The sequence below is a fragment of the Dicentrarchus labrax genome, unplaced genomic scaffold (assembly GCF_905237075.1).
Source record: "Dicentrarchus labrax unplaced genomic scaffold, dlabrax2021, whole genome shotgun sequence".
NCBI classification, from domain to species: Eukaryota; Metazoa; Chordata; class Actinopteri; family Moronidae; genus Dicentrarchus; species Dicentrarchus labrax.
In genome coordinates this window covers 23,125,711-23,148,864 of record NW_026136702.1, presented here as the reverse complement: position 1 = coordinate 23,148,864, position 23,154 = coordinate 23,125,711, and the positions used below count along the sequence as shown (strand labels likewise).

The following is a 23,154-nucleotide window of genomic DNA, read 5'->3' as shown; positions in this document are numbered from 1 at the left end:
TGTGTGTGTGTGTGTGTGTGTGTGTGTGTGTGTGTGTGTGTGTGTGTGTGTGTGTGTGTGTGTGTGTGTGTGTGTGTGTGTGTGTGTGTGTGTGTGTGTGTGTGTGTGTGTGTGTGTGTGTGTGTGTGTGTGTGTGTCCGTCCACCACTAACAGAGACAGAGCTGAAGAATCTGAAGGATGATGCGGGTATTTTCAGTCTATTAGAGCGGCTTCACTTCTCTTATCATCTGTCTTCTCCTCAGATCTGTGCTGTAATATCCTGTGTGTGTGTGTGTGTGTGTGTGTGGGAGAGAGTGAGTGATGAAGTGTGGGAGAGAGATCATTAGCGGAGTGTTTGATCTGTTAAGCAGAGAGAGGAGGGAAGCAAATCCTCTCCTCCTCCTCTTCTTCCTCTCTGCTCTAGTTCTAACCCAGACTCCACCTGATATTTTTGGTTTTTTACTGCTCTGTGAAGCCGTTTTCAGACTGTTATCACACTGTCTGGCTGCTGCAGATGATCATCACTTTGATTTTTATGTCATAGCTTTTCATTTCATCAGCGAGGTAAACACACTAGGCCGAAGAAGAAGATGAGACGAGGCCTCTGAAGGATCCTTTATCTTGTAATCGCTGTTTTTTCTGCTTATTTGTGTTTTTTGTGGCAACCAACCGTGTGGCTCTTCTGTTAGATAGAATCAATTATTTTTTATATTTTATTTTTTCATTTTTATTTTCTTGTTTATGTTTATGTTTTTCTTTTGATTGCATGTTTTTTTTTATTATTCAACTATATATTATATCCTCAGAACCATTGTAGTTATTTATTTCATTTTATTTTCTATTATTTGATTATATTTAATTTATTGAATTATGGTATTTAGTATTACAATTATTAGTTTATTTATGTCATCTATCATGTTTTGTTTTAAACATCTGTTTTCTGAAATTGTTTTACAAGTTTTGTTTATTTTGTATGAACGCAGAACATTGAATTACTTATAGTAAGTTTATACAACACATGTATTAGTACTTGTACTACTCTCTGTCTGACCGGGACACTGTCCTCCTGCAGATCCTGGAGAGCCAGGTGGAGCTGCGTCAGAAGGAGGTGGGGGAGCTGCAGAGCCAGTCGCAGGCCCTCAGCCAGGAGGGGAAAGGCTCCGAGGAGGTGGACGGCCAGAGGATCAGTGTGGAGAGGAAGTTCCATTGCCTCCAGGAACCACTGAAGAAGAGACGAGAGAACCTCATGGCCTCCCGCGAGATCCACCAGTTCAACAGGGACGTGGAGGACGAGATCGTAAGTAGGAAGAGCGCTGACCTTTGACCCCGCTAACAGGAAGGAAAGTGTGTCTTATTGTTGATCTTTGGGTGATCTGGGTGAGACCAACAGAAACTGAAACATCATCTGCATGTTTCACAGAAATAACTCGCCAAAGCTGAAAAGGGAACTGGAATTAGAAATGTAGGTAGAGGAAGTAGTGCTGTTTTGTATCCACAGTAGTAGTGGTACTGCAGTGTTACCAATAGTGGTATCAGCAGAGAAAGTACTTACTTCTAGTAACTGCAGCACCTATTACTGCAGTGTTAGTATCACTAATACTAATGACAATTGTTGAGTAGTTGTAATAGAAGTTGTCATAGCAGCAGCAGCAGAAGTTGTGGTAGTATTGGCAGTATTAGCACCATCATTAGAAACATTAGAGGCAGTAATAGTTATAATAGTTGTTATAGTTATTCATAGGCTACGTTCACACTGCAAGCTCAATTCAGATTTTTTTTGTTTAAAATGTGGCCCATATCAGATTCCAGTGTGAACAGGTCATGGTCCTGAAGTGACCTGCATGACAATTGTAGATCTAGAGTGACGTAAAAGTCACATGAATCCTGACATGACTGTTCACATTTCATGTGTTTTGTGCTGTTCACACTTTCAGGGGGAAAAAAGTAGTAGCATTAGTTGTGGTTGTAGCAGTTTTAGTACCAGTAGCATTAGCAGCTGCATTAGGTGCATTAATAGTAGCAGTGATAGTTGTGCTATTATTATTGTTGTTATTATTATTATTAGTAGTAATAGTAGTAGTCGCAGTCGTAGTCGTAGTAGAGAGATAGTAGTAGCAATATTGTGAAATTCTTTGGCATTAGAAGCAGCAGGAATGAAAAAATGGTAACAGTGTTCATATCAACCTGTCTGTCTTTCTGTCTCTCTATCTGTCTCCAGCTCTGGGTTGAGGAGAGGATGCCTCTGGCAACATCAACCGACCACGGACACAACCTACAGACTGTACAGCTGCTCATCAAGAAGAACCAGGTACGCAAACACACACCTTTACCTATATGAATGGGTATATTAATGACCACTTATTAAATATGCAGAATATTTTCTTCTGTAACATGAAATCCATATTTTCAGCCAATTAATCAACTACTGCAAATCAATTTACATGTTCAATCTATAACAGTAGTCTTGAGTAAAAAGTTACAGTTGCTCCACTCCTAAAACCCTCTCTGTGACCTTTGACCCCCACAGACCCTGCAGAAGGAGATCCAGGGCCATCAGCCGCGCTACGACGACATCTTCGAGCGCAGCCAGCACGTCCTGAGGGAGGACAGCCCGACAGCGGAGCTGATTCGCCAGCGGCTCGCCGAGCTCCAGTCGCTGTGGGAACAGATCAAGAAGGAGACAGAAAAGCGTCACGCCCGCCTCAGTGAGGCCCACGAGGCCCAGCAGTACTACTTCGATGCTGCAGAGGCTGAAGCCTGGATGAGTGAACAGGAGCTCTACATGATGTCAGAGGAGAAGGCCAAGGTGAGGGCAGAGTGCAAAGGGCAGAGGTTAGCAGGAGGAGGGGAATATTGTTTTATTGTAATATTGAATATTGTGGCTCTCATAAATTCCTGATACCTTCGACTTTAAAGTACAACTAAGAAGTTGGATGTTTTTTTTCCACCTAACTCCTCGTTACTTTGTTAGCATCAAGCCCCCAGAGAGAGCGCCAGGCTTGGAACTCAATTTAACATAGTGGCCAAACTATGTAATGACAGCAATGGTGTCAGCACGTGATGTACAATAACATTTGGAAAGCAATGAAATCATTTTATTTCCATTAAAGTTAGCAGATGGCTAAACCAAGAAGTCAGGGGCTCTTCCAGTTAAATCTCTAGTGAGTTTGCTCTATGGGCCCCACAATGTGGAAGATCTGGGTAATTTAAACAGTCCTAAAATGGCCACTGTACCAAGGTTAAACTCTATATATTGACTGTTCTGTCTTCATTAGCAGTAAAGATCCAAGAATAGAGAAGTTGTTTGCTGGTGTTGAACATTACAGTGTCACTATCATGACCACAGACATTTAATCTTGTTATTTGGTTAAAGCTGATGAGGTTTGGGTTGGATCACCGTGCTGTTTTCACGATGGTGTTGGTCGGTGTCTCTGCTCAGTGGGTCAAAGACTTCCTGTTTCTTTGTTTTAGTTCACCTACCAGTTCCTCAGTTTACGGAGTTTCTGTTACAGTACTTAGTTGGTTTGTGTCGGTGTCACACTGTCTGCTGTCTCTGCTGGTCAGTACACATTTAATACTCTGATTTAATACTTAAATTAGATTGTATCAGTTATTTACACTGTTTTAGTTTGATTTGACAGTTTGGGGGTTTTACAGTGGTATACTGTCGCATTTGTCTCAGACTGTTTGCTTGTAAAGGTCAAACCTTCCAGAAACTTTACAGTCATTCCTGGGAATCCATTATACTGCTGTAAATGAAATTACAGTCTGTAAATCAGGTCTAATTTAAGTTTTTTGAGTGGTCAGTGAAATTAACTCTTTCTTTGAGTTTGTGTTTTTAGATGAAATTTTGGGTAAACATCCCTCCTCCCTTTGTTTCTTCTCCCACTCTTATTTAATTATTTTCTCTCTGCTATTTCACGCTCAATCATTAATTTTTTTTGTCTCTACGTCCATGTTTCTTTCCATCTCTCTCTGTCACCCATTCTATTTCTATTTCTGTGTCTCTGCCTTTTATTTTCCTTACTCCTTTTACTTTTTCTTTCCACTTCCATTTCTCTTTATCATCTCCTCTTCGGTGTGTTTCTTTCCATCCTCTTTTTTGGTTCCATTTTCTGTCTTGTTGACGGTGATTCTTTCATTCTGTTTCCTTCTTTGTCCGTCAAATTCCACTTGAACACAAAATAAGAAGAGAAATGTCTCTGTGTGTCTCCCAGGATGAGCAGAGTTCTGTGGCCATGCTGAAGAAGCATCAGATTCTGGAGCAGGCGGTGGAGGATTACGCCGACACCGTCCACCAGCTGTCCAGCACCAGCCGGGGCCTGGTGGCTGCCGGACACCCCGACAGGTGATTGGGGGAATTACAGGTCAAAGGTTGAGGCTTACAATTAAGGAGCCACGGTCAGGAGTTTTTTTTTTTTATTCAAACTAAATAAGTGGGGGAGGAAGAAATTAAGCTGAAAATAAAAGTAGAAAATACGAGTCAAAGAAGTAAATAAAATGAGGATAAAGGAAGGAGATAGAGTGTGAAATGGTGTATAAATGAAAGGAAACTAAAAGCTGAGTGGAGGGGAAAGGAAGGGACAGGTGCAGAAGAGGGAAACAAGGAGCAAATGACGATTGAAGGGACGGGAAGCAGACGGTTTTTTAACTGCTAATTTTCTCTCTTTGTGCAGCGAGCGTATCGGGATGCGTCAGTCTCAGGTGGATAAGCTGTACGCTGGGCTCAAGGATTTGTCGGAGGAGCGCCGGGGGAAGCTGGATGAGCGTTTCCGTCTCTTCCAGCTCAACCGGGAGGTGGACGACCTGGAGCAGTGGATCGCTGAGAGGGAGGTGGTGGCCGGATCCCACGAGCTTGGACAGGACTACGAACACGTCACCGTGAGTACATTTCATTACATTCTGACAATGTTGAGGCAGTTTTATTTAAATGGGATGGACACGAAAAGTTTCCAAAATGACTGTTTAGGAAGATGAAACTTAAAAAAGTTTGGATTCATGGAAGCACTGTGATATTTACATTAGATTTATATTTTCTTTTTTACTTTTTTATATTATTTAGATTATTAAAAACAGAAAGTGAATTTAAAAATCAGAAATGCAAAATTCTGGCTGAAAATTGGATTTTAAAAATACAACAAGGCAGGAACCTTTTGTTTTAGATAAAACCTGGCACAAGAAGACCTTGTTTTACTGTAAACGGCATTTTCTTGCACCTTGAAGATAAATATTGGATATCTTGGTGTTTATATTGACCGTTGAGTAACAATGTCAAATATACACTTTTGGTCATTTTGGGACTATTTCTACATTACATAATTTGTCCACCACAGAGGAGTGAAAACGTTCCATTCTAAAATGTCCTATTCAGTACTGTATGTATCTAAATCACAATTCTTCAAAATTCTAATATAAAGCCCTTACAAGAAAGTTTCATTTTTGTTGGTTCTGGTGTCCTCTGTGAACAAAAGTAGTCGTGTTTTCACTGCCTCATGTCATTGATTTCAAGGGGAATCTGACTGAATCCGACCCGTGGCAGGCATTAACAATCACTGTAACAGTATTAAACTGAGACTGTTTCATAAATGTATTTGATCTCACTGCTATTTATCCATGGATATCCTGGATTATTTTGGTGTAATGTTCTGAGTTTTTAAAGGTAGTCATAGAGATGTCACTCTACTTGTTGTGCTCAAATGGCCAAAAAACATTTAAATACATTTTAAATTCAACAGCATTGTCTCTTTTTAAAAATCATGACTTGGTTACCTGGTTTCATGTAGCAACATTTTTTTTCTTCTACCAAACTACACCCGCCAACCGCAGCCGAGGAGGCCATTGATCTTTACGTCCTGCTCTGTCACGAGTCTCTTGTCGGAGCAGATACATGGTTCCTTCTGCGCAGTGATAAATTGAAAGAAAGTAGTTCCTTCATGAAACTGCTTACGAGAAGATCTGTGGGTTATATGATCTTGAAAAACTGGGTCATGATTTCTGGAAAAGAGACGTTGTTTTTCAAATGTATTTTTATGGCGCTTTGAGCACTACAAGCCGAGTGTCATCTGGTTCCGTTGTACTGGATCTCTATGGCTGATATTTCCAAACCTCAGCAACTCACACCAAAACAATCGAGATGGATAAACCGGGCTACAGGTAAGAGGAAAAACATGTTTTTTGTTTTTTTGGGGGGTTAAGTATATTGGCTGATATATTGTAATCAGATGTACTCAAATATTCGTACCTTATCTTGACTTGCTTAACATGGGTAACCACAAAGCAGTACTATTACTGATCACATCACAAACAGTGTAGAAAGGCAGTTACGTTTTCAGTATCTTGGTATCCGTAGCAAACTGGCACATTGGTGTGAGTGTCTTTGTCCTACCTTTTGTCCTTCTTCAGATGCTGCAGGAGCGTTTCAGAGAATTTGCCCGTGACACTGGGAACATTGGCCAGGAGCGCGTGGACACCGTCAACCGGCAGGCAGATGAGCTGATCAACACCGGCCACGGCGACGCGGCCACCATCGCAGAGTGGAAGGACGGCCTGAACGAGGCCTGGGCCGACCTGCTGGAGCTCATCGACACCCGAACACAGATCCTCGCCGCCTCCTTCGAACTCCACAAGTTCTACCACGACGCCAAGGAGATCCTCAACCGCATCCTGGACAAACACAAGAAGCTACCTGAGGAGCTGGGCCGGGACCAGAACACAGTGGAGACCCTGCAGAGGATGCACACCACCTTCGAACACGACATTCAGGCACTGGGAACACAGGTACAGGCACTGGGTTGTAAGGAGAGAAACCTGGAACACATTCAGTTGGTTTTTGATACAAGGTGTTAAAATTAAGATTTCTGCACTTAAATATACATATTAGCAAGTTTTTTGACCTATCTTACCTTCAGATTTTTTCCAAGTACTGAATGGAGTACTGTGAGGCATACAAGCCATACTAATACAAAAAGGGCTGAAACAGAGATTTTGAATATATGAAAAACGTATAACAAAAGGAAGCACCTTATAGTAGTACCATACAGTTTCATTCCATAGTAAATGGGGTTTTGAAAAGAATCAGGCTGGAGCGCTCATAAATCAAAGATCCCCAGATCTATAACACACAACAAACATATCTAATGGTTGTAACTATAATGGTTCGGCGTGTTCTTGACCAACACGAACCTTGTTCTCCGGCTCTTTGTTTTCAGGTGCGGCAGCTTCAGGAAGATGCGGTTCGCCTGCAGTCCGCTTATGCTGGAGATAAAGCTGATGACATTCAGAAGAGAGAAGGAGAGGTGAGCTTCAGTGCCAGGCAGCAGTGAAACAGAAACCACAACAGGACCCAGTTTACTTTGAATTCAATCAGTAAATCGGAGTCTCAGTAATCCTTGCTACGGAAATATATTAGACCTTTTCTTGTATTTAGCACGTGAGTTGGTATATGTTCACAAAGTCTCCTTAATTATCTTTCATGTAAACATATTAGAAAACCTCTTTTTCTTACTGATTGAATTGAAAATGAATTGAACCCAGCGCTGATGTTAATGAAGTACAAGGCTCTGTTCCTCATGCATGCTGCATTGCTGCTGCACTAACTTTGCACTGTTCCTCCGCCCCTGTAAGGACCCGTCTGGAAAATAGAGCAGTATGAGTCGGTTAAGGGTCGAGTCCGTTTTCTCAGAGAGAAGAATCTTGAATAAGAAAAATAATAAGCTTGTTCGAGGTTGATAAAAGATGCCAAAACACATAGTACTGGTCTTTAAATCATCAAAAGTGATGTGATATCCGTATAACAAGCTGTAGATTATAAACACGTGGTAAATCTTACAGGGCATGGTCAAAATACAGGAAACACCATGATAAAGACTTCTTACTAATGGCTTAGTATGTTAATGTTGATCCTTATGAACACACTACTAATGATAATAATGATGCCCAGAAGGACATTTTTCTAGAACCAGCTTCTCTTGCCTCCAAATCTTCAAGGTTCAAAAGCGAACATTTTATTTGCAGTCAAACTGTGATTGTTATTTTCAAAAAATGTCGCCTGATTCGTGAAGAACGAGATCACAAACTTAGAATTGTTGATCCAGGCTGCAAATATTTTATCTTTGACCTTTTCTGCCCATTGTTTTAAGTCTCCAGCAACGTTTACCACACAGCACCTGAAAGGAATTGCATTACTGATTATCATTTCCACTTGATCTGACATTTTATTCCAAAAGCACTCCCAGACGATTTATTGTATTAGAGAACAAAACTTCTTGTCTTGTAACTTGAATTATTAAATGTGTGTACAGACATAACGTGAAGTGAATTTGAAAAGCAGCGTGATTGCATACAAAGCCAGTGGAAAGGTGTGAGTGGGTGCAAGCAGACACACATTCCCTCTAGGAGGTGCATCGTGGTGCAGAGATTTGAGGTGAAAATGTTTCAACTTGAGTCAAATTCCTACAAATATGACAAAGAAAAAATTCCTGTCACGTTCTGTCTGAATACACTGAGCAATGATTATTTTTTTACAGGTCAGTTCTTTGAGATTTAAACTCGAGTCAAAAAGAAGCTACGTTGCATTTGCTGAGATGGTTAAAGGAACCGTCCAACGTTTTGGGAAATCTCCTCATTCTCAGAGTCAGATGATGCAATATGCTTAGCACAAACAATGGAACTTTTCTGTATCATCAAAATATGTTCTGTGGGAAACCTAATGCAAAGCAGTAGCACTGTTTGACCTTTCTTCCTAGCAAGCCATTCATGGGCTAGCTAGCTAGACTGCATATAAAGATGGACGACATGTCTCCACTTCCTCCCACTGTACAAAAATGAAGCCAGAATATCCTGGATACGGGCACTGCCACCTTGCATTGGTGACGTCATTCAGAGTTTATTCCGTACATTTTAGTTTCGTCCTCTACAAGTGTCTTCATCCATCTCAGTAAAGAGCTGTTTTGCAAAATAAAATATCCGTTCTTCTGATTTTGCAAACTCTGCATTTAAATCTTCGTCTCAACCAGACATTTTCAGAATATACTTGTAAACAATAACAACGTAAAATTAAAAGTGGGATTTCCCTTCGGTACCACCATGACATGCCAGAGCTTTTTGTCTCTTGACAGTCAGTCAACTGTTGATGATGATAAGCACTGAGTGTTTTTGATGGCGTTGTGTTTTGACCATTCCCTGTATGTCCATTTCCCTGCATATCCTCCCTGTCCACCCAGAGAAGAAAGGGAGAGGTGAGACTCCGTTTACCAGAAACATCGGCTTTGCATTAGTATTCATTTTGGCTGCAGTTTTAGACTTTCTTTCAATATTTCGACTAAAATGTTGATTCATTTTCGCAACATTTTAGTCATTTCATGCAGTTTAGTTGTAGTCTTAGTCACAGACCTGGTGATTTGCAAATACTTGTAGGGCTTGTTTTATATATTTCTAAGATGGCTGCGTGGGTGGATTTTTGCACAGCGGTCAAAACAAACAAAATGTTTCTGATTGACAGCTTACCTGACACTGCATGAGTACCAGTAGGTTGTAAACTCCACCCACCTGGGCCTCTGAGGAGGTTAAAACAAATTCTACTAGTAGTCTGCAAATACAGTTTGAGTCTGCAGTCAGTGAAAATGAAAACCTAAAAGCTAGGTCCCTAGCGTGTAGCTTTTCTCCGATCAATTTAAGATGCATTTTAACACATGCACACAGTGGCGCACTCGAATGTTTTTGTCGCATTTGCTTAAATGTAGTCGCTTGTTAGCTGCTTGCAGTCCTCTGCAGCCATGTGTGCAAAATGGAGTGTGTTTCAGTCTGGAGACGGTTATTTCTTAAATGCAATCAGCAAGGCCTGCAGAGAAATGTAGACATTCAGTCTGCAGACGCTTGCAGCTAAAACAAATGGCAGACTGGCAGACAGAGGGTCAGCCACCACACTCGTATTAGAAAATACAAAATGCACTTACTGTGCAGTTTGTCTCGTGAAGCTCAGACGCTTTGACTTATGTTGCTGCTTATGGCTGAAAAATGCAGTAGAATCGTTTCTGTTTAGGACTTTTTTTTATTTAGGTAATTCAGCGAAGGTTAGTGGTGCGTTTCAGTTACTAATGTCAGCACTTAGCGAAGGTGTACATCAAGGTAAAAAAATCTTTAAGACAGTTAACTTCATTAAGAAAAACAAATTTCACAAGGCCACAGCTGATGCCATAAGCAGCTCGTTTACATGAAATCAGTATAAATGCTAATTTATATCCAATGTTTAGCAAAAAGATCACAGCAGTTTATAGGGAATGGGGTTAGTGTCACACACCCTCTGGTGGCCATGTTGGAAGTGGCTGTTGTTGTGCAGTTGATCCGTTTATCACTGAATCATCTGAACAATTGTTAGAAAATAGCTTGTAGCTGGCTAACCATAGTGTCTCCAAATAATCTCCACTGTCTGGTTGTCACTTGCTCACTTAGCTAGTAGAAGCTAGCGTTAGCATGCTAACAGATTAATATGGCTACTGGGTATTTAGCTTGCAAACAGTTAGATGGGATCTGACTCTTTGCCCAGCTCCCACTAACACTAGCTACCTACAGTATTGTTCACTTTGAACCTCATTGAGAGGATCAACATGTGGCTGTTTCAGCTCGCAGGCCGACCGCTACTCGTAGGGTTGCCGGTACGATCCCTCCAAGATGCTGAACCAAGCAACAGTCTCTCTCTGTCGGTGTTGGATTACTTGACTTAAAATAAAAAGCACTGAAAAGATTAGAGTCCTGCACCAAATCAACAAAAACCATGCATATACTGGGTAAAAAGTATATATATTTGAATTTACAGACACTAAATAAACTTCATGTCATGTTGCCCTCCCCATACATGGTGGGTGCTTTTGCCTCCCCAGTAAGAACGTTTGAATGCGTTTGTTTTTTATTTGCTTTTGCCCCATTTATTTATTTTCCCGGGCTGTTATGCTGGACCTGTACCACCGATTGCACTAGATTAACAGTGATAACAGTGTGTTTGCAGTTCAAAAAAACAATCTTTACAAAGATAAATATACCATAAATGAATTGGGTTTGTCATAAGTAACGATTTTTCACTGATCATAAAGCAGTTTGTGATTACTTTTTATATATTGTAAAGTAATTAAATATGTTGACTCAAAAAAATGGTTGAAACAGGTTACTTAAAACTTTTTAAGTAACACAAACTCAAGGTGACACGAAACTAGATTTGTAAGTTACAGAAATATTCCAGATATTTTACTACAGCATGTATTTTTTCGCAGTACAAATAAAAATTTAAAGATTTAGTCTTAAAATGATGAAAGCTACTTGATCAAAAATAGTTTTTTAAATTACAAAATTGAGTTTGTTTTACTTAAAAAAATGTATGTAATCAGTTTCATCAATGTTTAAGTTAAATTAACTTATTTGGTTTTAAGGTTTTAAGGTATAGGATAGTTCAGATCAGTAATGCAAACTTATCACGCTAGCCCTGATTTATGGTTGAGTGAAAGGTCCTCGTCTCGTGACGAGGGGAGCCCAGCCTCTAGTCTCTCCGGTTCTAAACTGTGCTGTTTGTTGTCTCGTCCCCCCTCAGGTCCTCGAGGCCTGGAAGAACCTGCTGGAGGCGGCGGAGGGCCGCCGAGTGAAGCTGGTCGACACTGGAGACAAGTTCCGCTTCTTCAGCATGGTGCGGGACCTAATGCTGTGGATGGAGGACGTCATCCGCCTGATCGAGGCCCAGGAGAATCCCAGGTGAGGCCATTGAATGTGTGGGAGCTTTCAACCACAATCCATCTTTATTTCTCTCTCTAAGAGGGACCTTTTTCTATTCAACTTTACAATAAATTTGGATTATTTAATAACAAATTTAAAGGACTGTGGTGCCTTGTCTGAGTGTCTCTATCAATAGTAGTAGTACTACTACTATTTATAGTAGTCAGTTAATATATTTGATCAAATTAGAAGGTCTGCAGTCTCAACTTTCTTGTTTGAGAAAGATTGATTCAAACAAAGCTTTAACATGATTTATCACCAGATGTGTTTCATATTGAGCAAGATGAGAATAAAATATTTGTGTGTTTTCTTGATGCTTTCAGGGACGTGTCATCAGTGGAGCTGCTGATGAACAACCACCAGGGCATCAAGGCGGAGATCGATGCCCGCAATGACAGCTTCACCGCCTGCATCGAGCTGGGCAAAGCCCTGCTGGCCAGAAAGCACTACGCTTCAGAGGAGGTGGAGATGTAGTTCAAGATGTGTGAATGTGTCTGAACAGTTTAAAATTAGATCAATTTAAAGCCTTAAAACTAAAATGGTATATTGTGAGTTGTCGGATATTTAAGAAGAGCTGTAATATTGCTCACCACCAGACTCCATAAACATGAACAGTAATTTTAACTCACTTACCAATTTTAACATCATCATTTTTTTCTATTTCTAGTTTCCAGTCAGTAATTGGTAACATTTGTTTTTACGATTTAGTCGTCATATTGGTCTTAGTTTTTAGATTTAGAGTTTCCCCTTCATTTCAGCACTTTATTTTTTTTTAGCTTTTTCACAGTATTTTATACCAATATCCTTCAATATTGAGTGCCTACTTCAAACGTCTGAGCTTTATCCTCAGATGTTAAAAAATCATCGCCACTAACCACAGCAGCTGAATTTTGTGCTACTAGTGATTTTCAAAAGGTGTGAAATGGTGGAAGCCTTGTTTTAAACCCCATCCTTTCACAGTAACATATACATTTAAGGGTCTAGATGGAATTTAGTAAAATGCTTATGATGTACAGTGTAAAAATTAAAATGTTTTCTCCCCTCAGATTAAAGAAAAGTTGTTACAGTTGACAGACAAGAGGAAAGACATGATTGACAAGTGGGAGGACAGATGGGAGTGGCTTAGACTGGGTAAGGTCTCTCATCCTGTTAATCAAACAGTTTCTCACTTTATCAGTTTTTCACATGTTTACAGAAAGTTAATGAACTGAATTAGCTGAATAAATCCGGTTTGATGTTGAAATATGTGTTCAGTCCTGGAGGTGCACCAGTTCTCCCGGGATGCAGGTGTGGCCGAGGCGTGGCTGCTGGGTCAGGAGCCCTACCTGTCCAGCAGAGAGATGGGCCAGAACGTGGACGAGGTGGAGAAACTCATCAAACGCCACGAGGCCTTCGAGAAGTCAGCCGCCACCTGGGAGGAACGATTCGCCGCTCTGGAGAGGCTGACCACGGTGAGACACGCAAAGAAACTGACGAAGAGCTTATTCATATTCTTTATAAATCTATTGTTAATTGGGAGGTTTGTTCCACATTGTATTCACCAAACTCTCTTTAGCTGTCATAAATCACTCTTTTCAGCCTAATAGACATCACCTGTTCATGAGGACGGGCAAATTTGTGAGATTTCAATATTCATACAATTGACACCCCTAAATTCCATATAAGGGTGCCTGTTCTGCTCCGTTTGTCACCAAAGAGTAAAAAAATAGCAGCAGACAAAAATATTAAAAGTTTGGCAGAGTTAGGAGTCGTATTACAGGGCCAGAGACAATTAGAAAATATGAATAATACAGCTGCCAGCGATTTGTCATCAGAGCAGAGCTGGAGTTATATGCTAAAAAAAGCCTTTCTAAAGCGAAGCGGTTGATGACTAATATCATGTTACAGTCATGCAGATACTATATAAGAGAATATTATATAACTATGTTACTGTGCCAAAAATGCCAGTAAAAATGATAAAATGTGATAAACCTTTCAGTAAATTATTAGCTGTGATGACAACGATCTGATGAACAGAATATTCATTTTGCATTAAATTTGTCTCAGTTCTATTTTTAGTTGATTTCCAAACACATTCAGATTAAGGCGTCAAATGAGTGTTTTTGCTGATAACTCGTGTGACAGGTCTTGACCACTCATGAATTTAAAGAAAAATAATAACGAACAGGAACAGGTGAATGCCACAATGCAGCTTAAGAGTGAATCTCTTCGTACGAGTCTTGCATTAGTCTCAAAGTGTTTGTGTGTCCAGATGGAGTTATTGGAAGTGAGAAGAGCGCAAGAGGAAGAAGAGAAGAAGAGACAACCCCCGCCCACTGAGGCTCAGCCGGGCGACGCTGCAGCTCAGCAAAGGTGTGTGATTTTGTGTAGCTGCTTTGAGTTTCTGTACTGTCGGATGACAGTTATACCTCCTCTGTTGTTTTTCATGAGCAATTCTTATATCGTTAAAGATAACCTTTCAGCCTCTACTGATTATTGATATTTGAGTGCATTTTGCAATATTTCACTGCAGGTGTGCATGAGTTATTGTCAGCTCAACTTGACAAAATCCAAAAAGGCTTGCCTTGACTTGGGACCTGAGGGACTTGGGACTTGAGTGCAAAGACTTGAGACTTACTTGTGACTTGCAAAACAATGACTTGTTTCCACTGTCTAACTCTTTGTGCACTCTGTGTGTTTGCAGGGAGGGTGAGCCGGTGTCTCAGAACGGGCTGCCGTCTGATCAGGAGTCTCCCAGGGTTAGTTACCGCTCGCCTGCCTACCAGGAATACAGCAGCACCCTGCAGAGCCGCAGGCCCACTGCTGCACCCTAACACACATATTCACTCACTGATATACACACCCTGACATACACAGGCGCAACATTAACCTTTGACCTGGTATAGAAATATCATAGACTGTTGTTAACCGGGTGTGTTAGCAACAACAATATTTCTGTATTTATCATTTGTCTTCTACATTTATTGTTTGATTCTCCTTCTTAATGATTCATGATTTCTTCTTTTCTAAGTGTAATAAGTTTAAGGTTAAAGGTGTCACGTTCATTATTGTATCTTTTGTTCAGGCCTTTAAATCACATCTAATAACCTCTTTACTAAGAGGAACAGGGTACAGGAAGCAATGGGACTGATGGAAAATGTGGTCTTAATTGGAGACACTAATAGTACCACAAGCCAATCAGCCTCACCATGGCCTCATTGGTTTATAGTTTACCAAAAGTAAAAGTGACTGCATTAAAAGGCCTCCATGGTCCACCTGGATCGCCCTCTTCAGTACTAATTAGGTGTTTTAGAGGAAGAAACAGTTATTATGATGCTGTTTCTGTAAAATTATTTGTCAAAGAAGAGAGGGAAGAAAACTATAGAAAAACATGGCTGTCTGGATGAATGACTATAAGCTTTCTAAAGAGACATTTGGATTTACTGTTCGTTTAAGTCTTTGCACTTAAAAAATTCTAAATTCACCATAAATCTTGGGTGGAGAAATTGGTAAGCAGGCAGACCTGTCAGTCGCACTCCAAAACAGTAACCTCTTTAACTTGTATGCCTCTTTAATGGGACAGTCATTTTCTAAATCACCACCAGGACACAGATACATACATACACACACTATTGAGACATACTTTCAGTTTATGGGAGGGACGTTTTCCTATTCACTTTAATACAGCAAGTAAAATAAGTCACATTGAAATGAAGATCCAGGCGGACAGAGACTTTCAGTTTAGTTGTCTTTCATAGAACTGAAGGATAAACCTACAGAGAGAACTGTAAGGAATTAGTATTTACTACTGGAACGTAGCTTCAGTAGATGTTACTACTATAGTCTTTGTTGTTTTATTTTGAAACCTGGTCTTTGGAAGGAAAAATCTATTTGGCCTCAAATTAGCTTTCTCAAGCAAATATACAAGCTCTTATTCATTTTCTTTAACTTACAGAACATTCCTTTTCTACTTGATTAGTTCCATGAAAGATATTAGAAATAGACTTGATATAGTAAAAATTATAATTATGATACAAAACTATGTTCTGAACTCCAAAAGACCAAACAGCAAATGAGTAACGTAAACAGAAAGTCATGTTAATGGTTTAATCATTTCAGTGTTTGCATATGAATCCCTATTTGGTATGAGTGTGAGTGTGACTGCATAAGTGGCATATGGGACCACAAAACACACACATACGTACACAAAAAACTGTGTTTCTATCCATTCCTCCCTTCATTTTTCTTTTTTCTGCTCCCTTCTTCCCTCTGTCTCTCTCAGCTCGACAGTCCCGTCATCCTCTCCCCTCAACTGTTAATGTTTCTGCTAGTTTATGTCATCATTTATAAACTCACCCTCTGGAATATGAACACCTGAGAAGACCAACAAAACACACAGCCCTCAAAATCAGGTTTTAAAGTCTCAAATAGGTACTTCTAAATCTGTTTATCAGTTGAAGTTTTATGGGCATTTGTTGGATTTTTATAAATGATATTTATTCCCGAATGTAAATTGTGGCATCATCAGCATAATGAGCTATAGAGTGATAAAACTAAGAAATAACACATCAAATATAAAGTATGTATTCATCCACAAATCAACAGAAACATTTTAATACCGTAGTATCTTATATATTTTGAGATCATATTCAGATAAATTATGTCTTAACCTTATTGTCTTAAAATAAAGCATTTTAAGCCAGCAAAGGTTTAGCTTGATCATATTTCACATTGACAAATTATGCTAAATCAATCACAGATTTATTAAGCATTGAATATCAAAATGCTACTCTCAGTGTTTTCAGAGTCAAAATCATTTTCTGAAGTTATATTTTGTCCCAGACAAAAGTTAATTCTAAGAAATACTTTTACTACACTATTGTGTAGACAGCTATGTGGTGAAAGTAACTTTAAAAGTTACTTAAAGAAACTAAAGTACTGTATCTACCTGCCCCAGGTGTGTTTACATTCCACAGCCCAAATTCACCATCTTCATTTCTTTTTTGTTCATAGAGTACAGTATGTGTGCTACCATGTTTTCCATCACACATACAACATACTCTCTATGAAAAGTACATTCAGTTAACAACACATGCATTTCTTCATGTAAAACAGCCCTATATGTAATTTAACACTAGATGGAGTTCCAGCTAGAAGAAACTGGCCGTAGTGTTTCCACCGCCTTGTTTTCTTTAAAAAGCTGGATTCACAACTTTTAAAGCCTGTTCAGCAGATAAGTAGAACCCGATAATTATAGTCGTAATTTAAGAGGAGAAATTAATGTTGAACTTCACAATTCCCCACATCTTCACTCTCATACTTACTCTTACTTTTAATGTAATTCACTAGTGTTTAGTAAAAACAATGCAAAAGCAAACCATTAGTACACATTTTAATTTTAATTTCAAATTTCATATGGATCATGCAGACTTACTTAAAAGCTCAATTAATAATTAGTCATGAGAAATAATGTTTGTCAGGAATGTGTCCTCTTGTCTTAACTTATTCCAGAAAACTAAAGTTAGTGCTTTGACCTATGTTTTTTTTCTGAGAGCAATGCTGTTCTTACACATAGTCATTGTACATACCTATCATGTGTCTATGAATGAATCCATCTTCAAAATCATTCCACAGCTTCATTTAAACATGTCCCACTATGTGTGTGTGTGTGTGTGTGTGTGTGTGTGTGTGTGTGTCCATCTATCTATTCCATCCTTACTATATTTACTCAGTTACGATCTTGTGTCACTCTGACACTATTTTGTATTATTATTATTATTATTATCAGTCTGTTGTTCTAATGGTTTACTGTTATAATTTCTTTATTACTCTTCACGGTTTCTGTTGCATGTCCATCCAGCTCTTTCAGTTATTCCCTGACTAACACACACATTCCCCAATAAACCCTGTCAGCAACCAATCGGTGCACTCAGGCCCATTCTGGTTTGTCTGTCCATCTGTTATCCATGTGTAGTTGTGACTTCTCTCCATATACAGTGTTGGTGTTTTGTTTGTTGCATGCTGTCACCATCATTAGCATTTCAGAGTTCAGAGTTTTCTGTCAATGTTGTATTTCTTCACCTCATGTTCTTCACCGATTTTCATCCTGGGGCTGGCCACATGTAAATACATATATATTTTTGAAGATTTTTGCTTGTTTTGCATGGTAGGCTGCAAAAAACAAAACAAACAAAATCAAAGGAAAGTTCAAACAACAATCCGATGGCATTTAACTTAACTTGCGTTACTAGCCAGAACAAGATATATAAATTATTTTACCAATAGACCTTTTTCACAGCAGCCATTTTGACATGAAATAGTAGGGCAAACACATCACAGGTGTTACCAGTGATACTAAATAATGTTCTGTTCCATTCAGATCAGACAGAGTCAGGATGTTGCTGTTGTGCATGTTGGCTCACTGGAAGGCTCCGCTACACTGAATGAGCTAGAGCCTCAATTTGTATCAGTGTGATTACCCTACTATTTCAAGTGAAAAGGTCTATTGATTTTTGGAATAGGAGGGTAACTCCACATAGTTGCTTCTATTTCCTGCCAAAGTTGTCATTATTGTAAATACATTTACCACCACAGTTAAGATTTTCTGGTTGGCGGTGGTAGTATAAATTTATAACCCTAACCCTAAAAAAAAATGTTTTAATGTATTTGCTACACACAAGAACAGTCAAGTTAGTCATAAAGCCCGGCAGACTCTGCGTTTTAATTAATCTTGTAAATATTAACTTTTAATCCACCTTTCTGCGTGCCGAGAATGTTGCAGAATAATAGCTTAACTTAAGTGAAATCCTTATAAATCAGAATCAGAAATACTTTAATAATCCCAGGGGGAAATTATTTAAAGTAATAATAAAGTAGTAATCAAGTCTTTCTAATGAGCTCTATTCTGAAAATAGTGTTATGTGACAGTTGGAAGTATAGCAGTACTTCATATGCTTTGATATAGTTTAATACAGTGAAATAGTTGTCTAAAATGCAGTAAAATACAACTTTGACAGGATTTTTATCTAATCCCATCCCATACATTCCACTGTTTGGTAGAGATAAACACATTGTTTATTATTTTTAAGTATTCAGAGACAGAAGCAAAATTGATTACACTTCAAAGTTCCAAAAAACAAACAAACAACAAGAGATCAAATTAATGTTGGGATTGGTGTAGCTCTTGAAAGTGAATGCTTTCAGGAGGATTTTTGCTGCCTTTCAGTAAAAGAGTTGGTCAGAAGCTTGTCAAGACAGTTCAATAAGTTACAGCTCCTAGGATTGGTCCACGCTCTACTGTTTGACCAGCTTCCAAAAAAAATCTCTAAATGGGTCCAACTTCTGATGAGCTGTAAGGGAAAGTCCTAGATGTTGCCCGAACCTTATCGAGCTTTAAGTAAATGCTTTCTGGATTATTTGAGCCCTTAAGGCTACCAATAAACACTCACACGCTTGGTCTAGCTCTCGCCAAGCTCTAAATAAAAGCTCCCAGGATTGGTCCAGGTCTTGCAGTCCTTCAGTTAAAGCTCCCAGGATTGGTCCAGCCTCTCAAAAAGAGCATCCATCATTCGTCTGGCCTTTGAAGAGCTCAGTAACAGGGTAATAAGCATCCGGTTGGAGTGGGTGTGGTGTGGAAAAATAAAATCTGTTTTGATACTAGGCCAATCGCATTCTCCCCTTACCAATAATGATGCCCAGTAATGAGTTCCAAGCAATTTTGTGGATAATTGTTTGAGATTTTTTTGTGTTATTTGTTCTTCCCATCTGCTGGCTTCTCCCTGTCCTTGTCTTTCTTCACACTGTCCACCATGTTGTGTGTGTTCTGAAGTGGTGTTGTGATTTGTTATGCATGTCCTAAAACCTGTAATCGGTGCATGATCAGACCGTGTTACCTCTCTGTGCTCTTAATGTAGACCTTGTTCTAATCAGTCCTGGAATCCAGCGCTGAGCTCACACAATTAAATGGCAAAAAACAAAAGCTAAAATGCATTAAAAAAGGCTGATGTAGCTGATGTCAATGGCTTGATAGACGGATCGGAAGTCTAGTCTAGTTTAGTTGAGTGTCTAAGATTAGCTTGCATTGGTTTTGAGAGATGTTGTAGTTTTGTTCAGGTTCAGGTAGAGAATAGAGTCAGAAGCAAGATGAATTTGGTAACTTCAGGCTCAACTTCATAAAATCCAAGACTTTGAACTTGACTCTGACATCTGTAATTCAGGATTTAACTAGTCTTAGTCTTGATACTTTTAGTTGACTTAAGTCTTACAACTTAAAAAATAGAGTATTGTGATGATTGATTGATCAAATCAATCAAAACTGAATGATCAAATGTGACAATTTTCCGTTTTCAGTCTGGAATGTATTTTGCACTGTTAGTTGGACAAAAACTGTGGCCTCTGAGAAATTACATGCTTTGTATATTCTAATATGTTTTTATCATTTAATTGACTAAACTATTAATCTAGGAAGGGTAGGGTTGGGTCGGAGATGGTTAATAGGGTCTCAAAAACTAATATAATACTTAACTACTGTGACTGATTGGGACTTGAGTTTTAAGATATGAGACTTGCCTATGAATTGTGGTGACTTGGAATCCCTTCTGGTTTCTGAAGTTAGTTTAGTCTTGTGTTCTTTAGATACGTTTCATCTCTTCAGGATACATTTGGTTGCCGGCTTGTGTTCGCCAACGCAGAATATTAGTTTTATTTACATTATGGTTGTTAGCCTCAAAGATTACACTCAATATGTTTTTCGAAAAATATCGAAATTTGGTATTTAAAATGTGTTATTTTGCAGTTTGATGAGAAAGCATGTTCTCTGTCTGAATCCACTTATGTATATGTTGCTCCCAGGGTTGTGTACAGTTAGTTCAGACTTTGTCAGCAGTTTGTATGTAGCCTGAGTAGCTTCAGAGGAAAAAGGTCAGTATGAAAGCATGGCAGTCATAAAGGTTGCAGACAAACACCAAAAAGACGGTACAAAACACCACGTCTATTCATTCAGGTGCCTGTTTGGGGTAAGTTTAGAGAATTTCAAAGTGTCTACACAGCCTGTGATTCTGCCCTGCTCTGCATGCTGCAGCTCTGATAATTCTGATTTACAGCTTCTTTGTCTGAGAGAGAAAGATAAAAAAGAATGTATGTGAGAGAGATGCATCAATCCACAGTCCTCCTCTGACTCTTCTCTATCTTCTGTTTGCAGGATAACGTTGAAGGGGGTGAGGTGGTGAATGGGGTGTCGGAGCCCAGCCCTGCCGGGTCTCCCGGTGCTTCCCGGAAGGGCAAGGCCAGCCAGGCTGCAACCCTACCGGCCAAGACCCAGCCGGACGCCCCCACGTCCCAGCTGGAGGGGTTCCTGCACCGCAAACACGAGTGGGAGGGGCATAACAAGAAGGCTTCAAGCAGGTAGGAATCGTCTGGTGATTGACAACCAAGAAGTGTCTCTACTGCTTTAGGTGGACTGTGTGATTCTCTTAACATAATGAAAGGCACAGCACTTTATTTTCATAACTTTTAAAACAAAGTTTTCTATTTGGTAGACATTAATAGATATCACCATGAAACCTCCCCCGTTGATTACATGAAGTAAAATGTATTTTTTATAAAAATTTTCCTGAAATGTTACGTTTAACTGTGCATTTTCAAATTTAAAAAATGTTGGTTAAAAAACATTTGATAAAGCCAGGTTCAAAAATCACTCTGCTTTTGTTGACTAATTAAAGGGTATTTTTTTTATCACTCCATAAATCAAAAAATACTTTCAACAGAAATAAAAGATATATATTTTTGCCATGTTTTTCGGAATAAAATGTGATATAAATCAGGCTTTGAATTATATTATATGATAAAGCCCTCAGGGACTAATTTTGAGAAAACAGCCTTTAAACATATGTATTGTAAAAATTCCACATTAATTACATTTGTGTTTTAATTCAAACTGTAACACAAAGATTCCGACTGTTACTGCTAACCCTGATCTAAAGTCTCTCCACTTCATGTCTAAAATCCTGCTTCTTTAAAGAGGATTGTAATGACATATTGAGAGAACCATCAGTTGTCCTTCTGATACCACAACCAACCAATTAGTGAAGTGGGACTACTGAGGAAATGCTGCAACTGTTTCTTATAAACAATGAAGTAGGGATGCTCAATATTGGCTTTTCTGCCGATATCCGACATTCCGATATTGTCCAACTCTCAATTTCCGATACCGATATCACCCGAAACCGTTATATGCAGGCTTTTTACACCAAAACTGTTTTTTTTCAGTGAATATCGGCCGATGAAGGTGTTTAGCAGAAATAGTTTGTGCCTGCTTGACAAAAGAATCTTTAATATATGAAAGGGCGTACTCCCTCCCTACCAACCTGGTAGCTTTGAAGATAATGACAAATGATCCGACTCTTGCTGTGTCCCTGCAGGTCGTGGCACAATGTGTACTGTGTGATCAATCAGCAGGAGATGGGTTTCTACAAGGATCAGAAGAGCGCCAGTCAGGGCATTCCCTACCACAGTGAGATTCCAGTCAGCCTGAAGGACGCCGTCTGCGAGGTGGCGCTGGACTACAAGAAGAAGAAACACGTCTTCAAGCTCAAGTGAGCATCCTGACGATGACAACTCTTCGTTGAGCTGTACTTGAACTGAAAGCTGAACTGAGAAACACATTTAGTTTGCAAATCTGTCACTTTGTTCCCTTTAATAAAGAGAACAGTGACTTCTTGTCAGAGTCCTAACTCAGTCACATCTTAACACAAAGACCTGAAACAATATTTGTAGATTCAGTGTTACATTATATCCAATGTCCTTCATGTATAGACATCCATATATCTGCTTTGAAACTGAGAATTTGGATAACTGAGAATCATCCTGTTTTTAAGTTTTCTTCAGTATCCAAACAATCCAGTGATGGTTGTCTGTGGGTCCATGGGTACACTGTAAACAGGAACTCACTGTCTCCATGGCAACATTATACTTCCTGTTTACATCCACCAAATTATAGTAACTGTAGTTTCAAAAGTTAAAGCAGGATTATCCGCCCAATAACAGTAAGACAAAGCACAATAGTAATAAGAATGACAAAATCCATCAGACAGTATTAATCAGTGAGGCTTTAAATCATCAACTGTGAAGTCCTGTCATCTACATATTCACACTGATCATTATTGAATACATTCTCTGCCTTCCACAGGATTACTGACGGGAATGAGTATCTCTTCCAAGCCAAAGATGATGTAAGTTAAAGAAAAAAATCCTTTCACCCACTTTTATTCATTATATTTACAGTGATAAACATTATTGAAGTCCTCCTTCTGTTCTCCAATAACATTGTTATATTTATTCTATTTACCATACCATTAGTATGTTATAATTTTTTATCACTTTTTATGCAGATTTTTTTATGTATTTATTTATTATTATGTATTTATTTTGTAATCTATCAT

General features: G+C 39.1%; 1 protein-coding gene across 10 annotated transcripts in view; it reads left to right on the top strand.

The window, feature by feature from the left end:
* LOC127373463 (spectrin beta chain, non-erythrocytic 1) overlaps window positions 1–23,154 on the top strand; it is a 130,254-nt gene that overhangs the window by 103,515 nt on the left and 3,585 nt on the right. For 6 of the 10 annotated variants that reach the window (XM_051418007.1, XM_051417989.1, XM_051417999.1 and 3 more), the window contains 17 exons: window positions 1,053–1,277; window positions 2,199–2,288; window positions 2,508–2,786; window positions 4,198–4,328; window positions 4,657–4,861; window positions 6,383–6,757; window positions 7,189–7,275; window positions 9,202–9,216; window positions 11,559–11,716; window positions 12,061–12,199; window positions 12,784–12,868; window positions 12,992–13,188; window positions 13,989–14,089; window positions 14,421–14,475; window positions 20,916–21,118; window positions 22,135–22,308; window positions 22,902–22,944. In XM_051418007.1, the coding sequence (XP_051273967.1) occupies window positions 1,053–1,277; window positions 2,199–2,288; window positions 2,508–2,786; window positions 4,198–4,328; window positions 4,657–4,861; window positions 6,383–6,757; window positions 7,189–7,275; window positions 9,202–9,216; window positions 11,559–11,716; window positions 12,061–12,199; window positions 12,784–12,868; window positions 12,992–13,188; window positions 13,989–14,089; window positions 14,421–14,475; window positions 20,916–21,118; window positions 22,135–22,308; window positions 22,902–22,944 (2,562 nt within the window). The remainder of the gene's footprint in view (window positions 1–1,052; window positions 1,278–2,198; window positions 2,289–2,507; window positions 2,787–4,197; window positions 4,329–4,656; window positions 4,862–6,382; window positions 6,758–7,188; window positions 7,276–9,201; window positions 9,217–11,558; window positions 11,717–12,060; window positions 12,200–12,783; window positions 12,869–12,991; window positions 13,189–13,988; window positions 14,090–14,420; window positions 14,476–20,915; window positions 21,119–22,134; window positions 22,309–22,901; window positions 22,945–23,154) is intronic. The other 4 variants (XM_051418026.1, XM_051418016.1, XM_051417981.1 and 1 more) reach the window with 1 other exon arrangement.